This window comes from Oncorhynchus nerka, linkage group LG20 (assembly GCF_034236695.1).
Source record: "Oncorhynchus nerka isolate Pitt River linkage group LG20, Oner_Uvic_2.0, whole genome shotgun sequence".
In the NCBI taxonomy this organism is placed as follows: domain Eukaryota; kingdom Metazoa; phylum Chordata; class Actinopteri; order Salmoniformes; family Salmonidae; genus Oncorhynchus; species Oncorhynchus nerka.
In genome coordinates, this window is record NC_088415.1 from 412,130 (window position 1) to 423,860 (window position 11,731).

Consider the following 11,731-nt stretch of genomic DNA (forward strand, 5'->3'; position numbering starts at 1 on the left):
AGACAGCAAAGACAACTATGTAGCTAGCTAATACTACACTAACACTAGTCAAGTCGTTCAGTTGAGTGTGATAGTTACTACAGTGCTACGGTACGGTGAACGTATGCTAGCTGGCTAGCTGCTAGGCAGATAGGAGGACGACGAAATACGATAATAACGCAATTATCACTCTAAGACTCCACACTCTAAACTACACAATTATCTTGGATACGAAGACAACAAAGACAACTATGTAGCTAGCTAACACTACACTAATCAAGTCATTCAGTTGAGTGTGATAGTTACTACAGTGCTACGGTAGACGGTGAACGTGTTGGGCAGATAGGAGGATGACGAAATACGACATTATCTTTGATACAACGACGGCTATGTAGCTAGCTAAGAAGAAATTGCTAAGATTAGACAAATCAGACCGTTGTACTATAATGAAATGTAATGAAATGTAATGAAAAAGTTATACAACCTGCAGACCGAAGCGCGGATGCGACCGGCTCACTCCAACCCGGAAGCTCATGAGGCAACAGTAGCTAGCAAACAACAATTACCAAGCTAGTTAACTAGCACATCCTCCTGTCAAACTGTCAGAGTAGCTAGCAAACAACAAAATATGTAAAATAGTCTAAAAACCACTTGAGGGCAAATAAATCCGATTTAACAGTTCAGACAAGTTGTATGGCCAGGAATCAGATTTGGCTTGAAATATCTGATTCCATGTGCTTTTGGGCTGGTCAGACTGCAGGAAAAATAACAGATTAGAATCAGATGTGGGAAAAAAATTGTGATTTGAGTCACTTCAAAACTGCCAATGTGAACCAGGCTTTAGATGTTAAGTCCCCTATTTGGAGGGCTGTGAGCAGTTCCGAGTGACCGTCGTAGGGTCCCATGTCTTATAATACCTAAAAGCCCCATCTCACCGCTGGCGAGAAGAGGCAGGTTTCAAACCTTACATTTGCATAGGGATGTCGCATTTTCTAGCCTATCCAGACGAAATGAACAATTTCCTGTGCCTAAAACTCACAGCTCCGCCTAAAATAGCACACAGAGGAAGTCCCTGCAGCAATGTTCCAACATCTAGTGGAAAGCCTTCCCAGAAGAGTGGAGGCTGTTATAGCAGCAATGTTCCAACATCTAGTGGAAAGCCTTCCCAGAAGAGTAGAGGCTGTTATATCAGCAATGTTCCAACATCTAGTGGAAAGCCTTCCCAGAAGAGTGGATGCTGTTATAGCAGCAATGTTCCAAACATCTCCCAGAAGAGTGGAAAGCCAATGTTCCCAGAAGAAGTGGATGCTGTTATAGCAGCAATGTTCCAACATCTAGTGGAAAGCCTTCCCAGAAGAGTAGAGGTTGTTATATCAGCAATGTTCCAACATCTAGTGGAAAGCCTTCCCAGAAGAGTGGAGGCTGTTATATTAGCAAATGGGGACCAACTCCATATTAATGCTCATGATTCTGGAATGAGATGTTTGACGAGCAGGTGTCTACATACTGTTGGTAATGTAGAGTATACTACAGTCTGACAGTAGGTTCAGTAAGCAGTAGACAATGTCTTACAGTGATAACTCTAGTGAAGTCTTCTAGACTGTGGGGAACATCCTTTTTGAAGTTATAAGTCTTGACGGCAACGGCGATGCCAGCACAGTTCACCGCCAGGTCCAGCTTCCCAAACCGCTGCCGGGCCAGCTCCACCGCAGAACGCACATCTGCCTCCGACGTCACCTAGACAACCAGGACACAGAGGGGCAGGGTTTAGATGTTTCCCAAACTGGCCTGAGCAAAGTACTCCTGATAAAGGAGTAGGGGTCACAGAGGGTAGGGGTCACAGAGTACGGTGCAGGGGTCAGCCTCAATGTAGTGTTCAATGAAGACCTAAAATGCATGAGTGTTTTTACATGAGTAAGGGCTTGACATGAATGAATGTGTTTAACTTGATCTGTACCACCATGGTCCAAATAGGTGATTGTATTGTGTTTAAATAGGTGACTGCAGATTGTATTGTGTTGAAATAGGTGACTGTAGATTGTATTGTATGACACAAGAAACCACTTTACAAAATACAATTCATGATTATTACCATACAGAGAATTAGACAATGTAAGCTACCCGTCTGCCTACTCGCTTAATTGCATATTTAAGCCTGTTTCAAAACACAACACCGCCCCTTTAATTAAGACATCATATGTTTAGCTGACTGACTTTTCAGAGACAGCTTGAAACCTCCACATGTTGTGCTCTTGTAGGAAGCAGTAGGCTAACTTCCCATTACTGACCTATACTTATCTACAGTATAATTGGGCTAACAACTCGCTAACTAGTAAAGGAAATCAACAAATGTGCACACGAGGGCTACTCCAGCCAATAGAATTCTACTCCTTTGCGCTTTTCCTAAAACAAAATCACAGACTCAATCCTGTAAACTTAGATGTGTTTTGGTTTGTTGCATTGAAAAGAGGCTGATATAATGTTGTTCCTAGGCCGTCATTGAAAATAAGAATTTGTTATTAACTGACTTGCCTAGTTAAATAAAGGTCAAATAAAAAAATGTTAAATAATTTGTCACATAAAAAAACCCACATTGATCTATGTAGTGCAAACTAACGGGGTGAACTCGGCTTAGTTGAATATCCTGCGTCTCGGCGTGGCGTTTCTTCTGCGCGGCAGTCCTGGAGGAGGTGCTTAGAGGGAATATTGGTTAGGGGTGAAAGGTCAGACTCACGTCAGCGGGGGCAAAGGTGCAGCGTTCTCCGAGGCTGGCTGCCAGGGTGTGTCCGTCTGAAGAGGGAAGGTCCAGAATGACAGCACACGCCCCCTGCTGCACCAACCTCTCCACGGTAGCCCGGCCCAGCCCTGAAGCACCGCCTGTCACCAGGCCAACCATACCCTGCGGGGTGACATGGTTTAGGTCAGGGGGACCGAGAGGCAGGGATGCAGACAGACACACACACACACACACACACACACACACACACACTAGGGTGTCCAATCAAAAACCCATTTTGACCAATGGGTACAATGTTATATTGGGTAGATAATTCTCAAAGAAAACCAATGGTTAAAACGTCATGTGTAACATAATCTGTTAACAGTTATTGGAGTTTTTACTGTACCCTTGTAGGATGACCAGCATTACGGTGACTAAATATATTATAACTGATATCTACATGGATGTGAACAACACCCTAACCAAGACCAGGTGGAGAACTCACAGTACACTGGTTTTAAGGTCTCTGCACTGGCTGTCAGTTTTAGAATTAATGTTAAAGTTTATTCTATTGGTTTTAAAATAAATCCAAGTTTGTGCACCTCAATACATGTCAGACATACTTTTAAGTTATGTACCCAGTAGGTCCCTCAGGTCCTCTGGCCTTTTAACTATCCCAAAGCCTAGGACCAAGAGGCATGGAGAGACAGCCTTTTAACTATCCCAAAGCCTAGGACCAAGAGGCATGGAGAGACAGCCTTTTAACTATCCCAAAGCCTAGCACCAAGAGGCATGGAGAGACAGCCTTTTAACTACCACAAAGCCTAGGACCAAGCGGCATGGAGAGACAGCCTTTAACTACCAAGACAACAGCCTTTTATCCCAAAGCCTACACCAAGAGGCATGGAAGAGACAGCCTTTTAACTACCACAAAGCCTAGGACCAAGAGGCATGGAGAGACAGCCTTTTAACTACCACAAAGCCAAGGACCAAGCGGCATGGAGAGACAGCCTTTTAACTACCACAAAGCCTAGGACCAAGAGGCATGGAGAGACAGCCTTTTAACTACCACAAAGCCTAGGACCAAGAGGCATGGAGAGACAGCCTTTTAACTACCACAAAGCCTAGGACCAAGAGGCATGGAGAGACAGCCTTTTAACTACCACAAAGCCTAGGACCAAGAGGCATGGAGAGACAGCCTTTATAGTTACAGCCTCTCCCCCCCAAGCCATCAGACTGCTGAACAGCTTCTCCCCCCAGGCCATCAGACTGCTGAACAGCTTCTCCCCCCGACTAGCCTAACCCCACTGTAGCCTATCTGAGAGCTGTTGGCTAGAGTGCTGGTGGCAAGACCATAAGGTACTGCTTCATGTGATGTATTGTTGTAACTACCTTCTTGCCCTTTGTGCTGTTGTCTGAGCCCAATAATGTTTGTACCATGATTTGTGCTGCTACCGTGTTGTCATGTTGTGCTGCTACCATGTTTTTGTCATGTTGTGTTATGTTGCTACCATGTGTTGTCATGCTGCCATGTGTTGTGTCTTAGGTCATGCTGTGTTGCCGTCTTAGGTCATGCTGTGTTGCCGTCTTAGGTCATGCTGTGTTGCCGTCTTAGGTCATGCTGTGTTGCCGTCTTAGGTCATGCTGTGTTGCCGTCTTAGGTCATGCTGTGTTGCCGTCTTAGGTCATGCTGTGTTGCCGTCTTAGGTCATGCTGTGTTGCCGTCTTAGGTCATGCTGTGTTGCCGTCTTAGGTCATGCTGTGTTGCCGTCTTAGGTCATGCTGTGTTGCCGTCTTAGGTCATGCTGTGTTGCCGTCCTTGGTCATGCTGTGTTGCCGTCCTTGGTCATGCTGTGTTGCCGTCCTTGGTCATGCTGTGTTGCCGTCCTTGGTCATGCTGTGCCCTTGGTCATGCGCCCTGGTCCTTGGTCATGCTGTGTTGCCGTCCTTGGTCATGCTGTGTTGCCGTCCTTGGTCATGCTGTGTTGCCGTCCTTGGTCATGCTGTGTTGCCGTCCTTGGTCATGCTGTGTTGCCGTCCTTGGTCATGCTGTGTTGCCGTCCTTGGTCATGCTGTGTTGCCGTCCTTGGTCATGCTGTGTTGCCGTCTTAGGTAGCTTGTCATGATGTTGGTGGCTCACTGTGTTGGCCCAGCGTCGTAGCTTGTCATGATGTTGGGGTTTGGCGTCGAGGTTTAGGTCTCATTGTAAATAAGAATGTGTTCTTAACAACTGACTTACCTAGTTAAATAAAGGTTCAATAAATAAATAGCATAATTTAAACGAAAAAGTACACTGTGCGCACTACGTCATCACGCACTGAAGTCCGTTTGAAAAAGCCCATATTTCATTTATGTTGATTCTAGAATATTCGCATGAAAATTTGTCGCCAATTGGATGGAAGCCCGACTGATAGCCTTCCATAACTGGCACAACATGCAACCCTAACCTGCACCAAATAACCTTTATACGGAGTAGGACAGTACGTCAATGTGTCAACTAAGGCGACAGCAATTGAGGGAAGGTGCACACTGGCATTAGCTAGCAACACAAAATAAACTTGACAGTGAGTCCAACTGACAAACTACAGTATCCTCCTCAATTCTAGAGCTAAACCCCCGCTAACATATACCGCCTGATGTGACAGAAATTGAAAACACCAAAGAACCGTAACTAACAAGCTCTCTGCCATAGATATGTACTAACCTTGATACTTCTAATGTTCGCCATGTCTGCGAGCTCTGCTCAACCGGACGCTGTTACCACCGTGTCGTGAGCAACAATAGTGTATTGGGTGGTTCACCTTCAAAATAAAAGTCACCCGTTGACACTGTACAATAGACTGACTGGAAAGGTGATTTCCCAAAGTCAAACACTTTCCATCGATGTCTCGCCAGAAACGCAAAAACTACTGCCGGGTCACAGAATTTCGGCCACATTCTAAATAAAAGTCCCCCAGGTAATAATAGAAAAATGTCAATAGCCTGTATTTATTAATGATCTATATAAGGGTGTTTTCACACGTGGTCCCTTTCATACAATTCTTGAGAACTATGTGCAGTACACTGAATTTTTTGTAGTGTGAACACTCCAGAGGAACTCAGACCCTTGTAGTAACATATTAACACACTCAAAAGAGTCCCTGAAGCAAACCGAACTGAGACCATCTCGAGAGGTTGTCTGGGATCAGTTCGCTTGAATTCCACAGTTGTGATATCACTTTCTGTGTCAACCAGGGAAAATACACTGAACAATAATATAAACGCAACATACAACAATTTCAACGATTTTACTGAGTTTCGCAACTACTCTTCCTGGTGTTTATTATGGATCCCCATTAGTTCCTGCCAAGGCAGCAGCTACTCTTCCTGGGGTTTATTATGGATCCCCATTAGTTCCTGCCAAGGCAGCAGCTACTCTTCCTGGGGTTTATTATGGATCCCCAGTTTGCCAAGGCAGCAGCTACTCTTCCTGATCCCCAAGGCAGCAGCTACTCTTCCTGGGGTTTATTATGGATCCCCATTAGTTCCTGCCAAGGCAGCAGCTACTCTTCCTGGTGTTTATTATGGATCCCCATTAGTTCCTGCCAAGGCAGCAGCTACTCTTCCTGGGGTTTATTATGGATCCCCATTAGTTCCTGCCAAGGCAGCAGCTACTCTTCCTGGGGTTTATTATGGATCCCCATTAGTTCCTGCCAAGGCAGCAGCTACTCTTCCTGGGGTTTATTATGGATCCCCATTAGTTCCTGCCAAGGCAGCAGCTACTCTTCCTGGGGTTTATTATGGATCCCCATTAGTTCCTGCCAAGGCAGCAGCTACTCTTCCTGGTGTTTATTATGGATCCCCATTAGTTCCTGCCAAGGCAGCAGCTACTCTTCCTGGTGTTTATTATGGATCTCCATTAGTTCCTGCCAAGGCAGCAGCTACTCCTCCTGGGGTTTATTATGGACCCCCATTAGTTCCTGCCAAGGCAGCAGCTACTCTTCCTGGGGTTTATTATGGATCCCCATTAGTTCCTGCCAAGGCAGCAGCTACTCTTCCTGGGGTTTATTATGGATCCCCAGTAGTTCCTGCCAAGGCAGCAGCTACTCTTCTTGAGGTTTATTATGGATCCCCATTAGTTCCTGCCAAGGCAGTAGCTACTCTTCCTGGGGTTTATTTTGGATCCCCATTAGTTCCTGCCAAGGCAGCAGCTACTCTTCCTGGGGTTTATTATGGATCCCCATTAGTTCCTGTCAAGGCAGCAGCTACTCTTCCTGGGGTTTATTATGGATCCCCATTAGTTCCTGCCAAGGCAGCAGCTACTCTTCCTGGGGTTTATTATGGATCCCCATTAGTTCCTGCCAAGGCAGCAGCTACTCTTCCTGGGGTTTATTATGGATCCCAATTAGTTCCTGCCAAGGCAGCAGCTACTCTTCCTGGGGTTTATTATGGATCCCCATTAGTTCCTGCCAAGGCAGCAGCTACTCTTCCTGGGGTTTATTATGGATCCCCATTAGTTCCTGCCAAGGCAGCAGCTACACTTCCTGGGGTCCAAACACATTAAGGCAGTTACATTACATTACATAAAAAAACACAATATAAAACAGTACATTATATAACATTACTACACCACTACATATCTACAATACAACATGTATAATACCACCATACAACAATATTACAATGTACAGTGCATTCGGAAAATATTCAGACCCCTTGACATTTTCCACATTTTGTCACCTTACAGCCTTATTCTAAAATTGATTAAATTGTTTTTTTCCGTCATCAATCTACACACAATACCCCATAATGACAAAGAAAAAATAGATTTTGAGACATTTTTGCATATTTATAAAAAATACAAAACAGAAATATCACATTTCCATACAGTACCAGTCAATAGTTTGGACACACCTCCCCATTCCAGGTTTTTCTTTATTGTTGCTATTTTCTACATTGTATTTTATATTTGAGATTTTTCTACGTAGCCATCCTTTGCCTTGATGACAGCTTTGCACACTCTTGGCATACTCTCAACCAGCTTCATCAGGTAGTCACCCTGAATGCAGTTATATTAACAGGTTTGCCTAGTTTCCATCTTCATGCATTTGAGTCAAGCAGTTGTGCTATGACAAGGTAGGGGTGGTATACAGAAGATAGCCCTATTTGGTAAAAGACCAAGTCCATATTATGGTAAGAACAGCTCAAATAAGCAAAGAGAAATGACAGCCCATCATTACTTTAAGACATGAGGGTCAGTCAATCCGGAAAACACCACCAAGAGCTATGATGAAGCTGGCTCTCATGAGGACCACCACAGGAAAGGAAGACCCAGAGTTACCTCTGCTGCAGAGGATAAGTTCATTAAAGTTACAAGCCTCAGAAATTGCAGCCCAAATATATGCTTCACAGAGTTCAGGTAAAAGACACATCTCAACATCAACTGTTCAGAGGAGACTGCGTGAATCAGGCCTTCATGGTCGAATTGCTGCAAAGAAACCACTACTAAAGGACAACAATAATAAGAAGAGACTTACTTGGGCAAAGAAACACGACCAGTGGACATTAAACCGGTGGAAATCTGTCCTTTGATCCGATGGGTCCAAAATTGAGATTTTTGGTTCCAACCACCTTGTCTTTGTGAGACGAGAGTAGGTGAACGGTTGATCTCCGCATGTGTGGTTCCCACCGTGAATGTAACGGCTGTTGGAAGGAGATCAGGATCCCTCCCTCTGTTCTGGTACAGATCTACTACACCAGTCCTCTCAGGATCCCTCCCTCTGTTCTGGAACAGATCTACTAGTCACACAACTCCTCTCAGGATCCCTCCCCTTGACCCATCTTCCTCTACTTTCTTCACTGCCTCAGCATAGGTCAACTTCTGCACTACTCTAACCCTGGAAACCTCAACCTGCCTCTCTCACACGGGACATTTCTGATCCCCAGTCCCATGGGCACCCCTGCAGTTAACACATACCACTACTTTCCCCAATGCTACACATTCCTTTGTCTCATTCCCCTTCGGCACACTTCTCACACCTAGGAACCTCCCTCCTACACACTGCTGCCACATAGGAACCTCCCTCCTACACACTGCTGCCACATAGGAACCTCCCTCCTACACACTGCTGTCACCTAGGAACCTCCCTCCTACACACTGCTGCCACATAGGAACCTCCCTCCTACACACTGCTGTCACATAGGAACCTCCCTCCTACACACTGCTGCCACATAGGAACCTCCCTCCTACACACTGCTGTCACATAGGAACCTCCCTCCTACACACTGCTGCCACATAGGAACCTCCCTCCTACACACTGCTGCCACATAGGAACCTCCCTCCTACACACTGCTGTCACATAGGAACCTCCCTCCTACACACTGCTGTCACATAGGAACCTCCCTCCTACACACTGCTGCCACATAGGAACCTCCCTCCTACACACTGCTGTCACATAGGAACCTCCCTCCTACACACTGCTGCCACATAGGAACCTCCCTCCTACACACTGCTGTCACATAGGAACCTCCCTCCTACACACTGCTGCCACATAGGAACCTCCCTCCTACACACTGCTGCCACATAGGAACCTCCCTCCTACACACTGCTGCCACATAGGAACCTCCCTCCTACACACTGCTGCCACATAGGAACCTCCCTCCTACACACTGCTGCCACATAGGAACCTCCCTCCTACACACTGCTGCCACATAGGAACCTCCCTCCTACACACTGCTGCCACATAGGAACCTCCCTCCTACACACTGCTGCCACATGCCCATAAGCTTGACACCTGTAACAACGTAATGTATTCGACACAAAAGTTTGTACAGATGAACTCCTATATCCTAACATCACTTTGTCGGGAAAAGACTCAACATCACAGGACAGACAACGACTCTTCTGTTTCACAACTCACACCACCCTGTCTGAGTCACACCAAACAACGAGCATCACAAGCACTGAGAATCTTCCCGTTCAGTTGGTCGACTTTCACATTTACCTCTATCCCAGTAATCACTCCTTTCAGTGGAGCCCTTTCCTTGAGAGCAAAACAATTCACATCTCTTCCCCCATTAGTTTAACACAGAGCGCCTTCTCCCTCTAACCAGCAGAAACACAAAGAATTATCACAAGACCACTTCTGTTACCCTCACCGATTCCACAGCACCCAACTCTGTTTTCACCCATCCTGAACCCACAAATAGATCAGCCAAGAGACAGGGGTCCACTTTTTCCAAAAACGTCACTCCTACTAACGTAGAATCATCTTTAACCTGACCCTCGGTGTAAGCCTCAGGCTCCGAGAACTTCACCACACCTACCACCTCAGATACTTCACCCTCCTTCACTTACATTCCTCCTCCTGTATTCAACTCACTCTGCTTACATTTTCTACCATTCTTCTTTAACAAACCATCTCCCTTTGTTCACAATTTTTAATCAACTCAAGTTCACCCTCTTCCTCCCTCTCTCTTAGACCTCCTCTTCCTCCCTCTCTCTCTTAGACCTCCTCTTCCTCCCTCTCTCTCTTAGACCTCCTCTGCCTCTCTTTTTCCCTCCATTCCTCCTCTGTATTCCAAGTATACATCTCCTTACTATAATGCTGCACTTCTCCTGACATACATCTTGTTCTTACCTTCTCAAGGCATGCCATTTAACCGGTTGTGTAAATCCCTGTACAGTCAGCACAAACCTCTGGGGATGTAGTGATCGATGGTCTGAAAGCTGTGGTTTATCAGACCATATACCACGGGTATGACAAAACTTGACTTTTTACTGCTCTAATTACATTGGTAACCAGTTTATAATAGCGATAAGGCACCCCTGGTGTTTATGGTGTATGGCCAATATACCACGGCTAACGGCTATATCCAGGCACTCCACATTTTGTTGTGCTTAAGAACAGCCCTTAGCCGTGGTATATTGACCTTATTGCTTAATCATAGCAGTCAAACGAGTTAAACCGACATCCACTGATGGAAACTTATCTGGCGAGTATAATAAGGGCAGATGATCTTTTCTAATGCCACAAATTCAAACGACTTTATTACGTCGTCATAGCTCGCAATAATGATTATTTTGAGGAAACCACAATGAAGCCATCAGATTGTTAAACCACCACCACTAGCACAGAGAGGCGGCTGGCTACCTACAGACTTTGTATCATTGGCCACTTTAATAAATGGAACACTAGTCACTTTAATAATGCCACTTTAAGAATCTTTACATATCTCGCACAACTCACCTCATATGTACAGTAGTACTGTATACTGTATCCTTCACTATCTATTCTTTACTATCTATTGCATCTGAGCCGTTCTGTCACTGCTCATCCATATATTTTATACTTATATATTCTCATCCTTTACTAGATTGTGTGTATTAGGTTTTGTTGTGGAATTTGTTAGATATTAGGTTTTGTTGTGGAATTTGTTAGATATTAGGTTTTGTTTGAGGAATTCTTAGATATTACCTGTTAGATACCGTTGCACTGTCGGATCTAGAAGCATAAGCATTACACTCGCAATAACATCTGCTTACCATGTGTATGTGACCAATACAATTTGATTGTCAGGCCTTTTGGGTGGGTTTTGAGTGGTCATTTGGCAATTTCTTCATTTGACCTGGCAACCCGTGTCATAAGCAGTGTTCGAATACTCATACTACCCACACTAACCGTTCTGTTTGTGACAGGAACATAGTATATAGTATGCTTTTTGGTCATAGTATGGATATAGTTAATATGGCAAAATTTCCCGGATGTCGTACTAAATTCGCCAAAATATGAAGTATACAGGCAAAGGACACTATTTCCATACTTTAAGGTCCAAAATGCAATTCTTCGGGAAATTACCATGGCTTCACATCGTTTTAAGATTTGAAGAAAATTGAGGAAAATATGCAGCAAAAGTCCAACAATAGCGGATACAAATTCATTGCTTTAACTAATTATCACAAATGTTAACACAGTGTTGAGCAATGTAATAAAGTAATTACTTTTCAAATAAGTTACCTTACATGTTATATTGGCTGATAATTTGTTAGCTTCG

At 44.7% G+C, this 11,731-nt stretch overlaps 1 protein-coding gene across 1 annotated transcript in view; it reads right to left on the reverse strand.

Annotated features, from left to right (window-relative positions):
- hsd17b10 (hydroxysteroid (17-beta) dehydrogenase 10) overlaps nt 1-5,507 on the reverse strand; it is a 41,362-nt gene extending 35,855 nt beyond the window's left edge. Inside the window, exons 1-3 of the mRNA XM_065005107.1 lie at nt 5,403-5,507; nt 2,714-2,878; nt 1,552-1,716 (exon numbers count right to left, since the gene is read on the reverse strand). Coding sequence (XP_064861179.1) covers nt 1,552-1,716; nt 2,714-2,878; nt 5,403-5,426 — 354 coding nt within the window. The 5' untranslated portion in view covers nt 5,427-5,507. The remainder of the gene's footprint in view (nt 1-1,551; nt 1,717-2,713; nt 2,879-5,402) is intronic.
- Between the last annotated feature and the right edge of the window lie 6,224 nt (nt 5,508-11,731).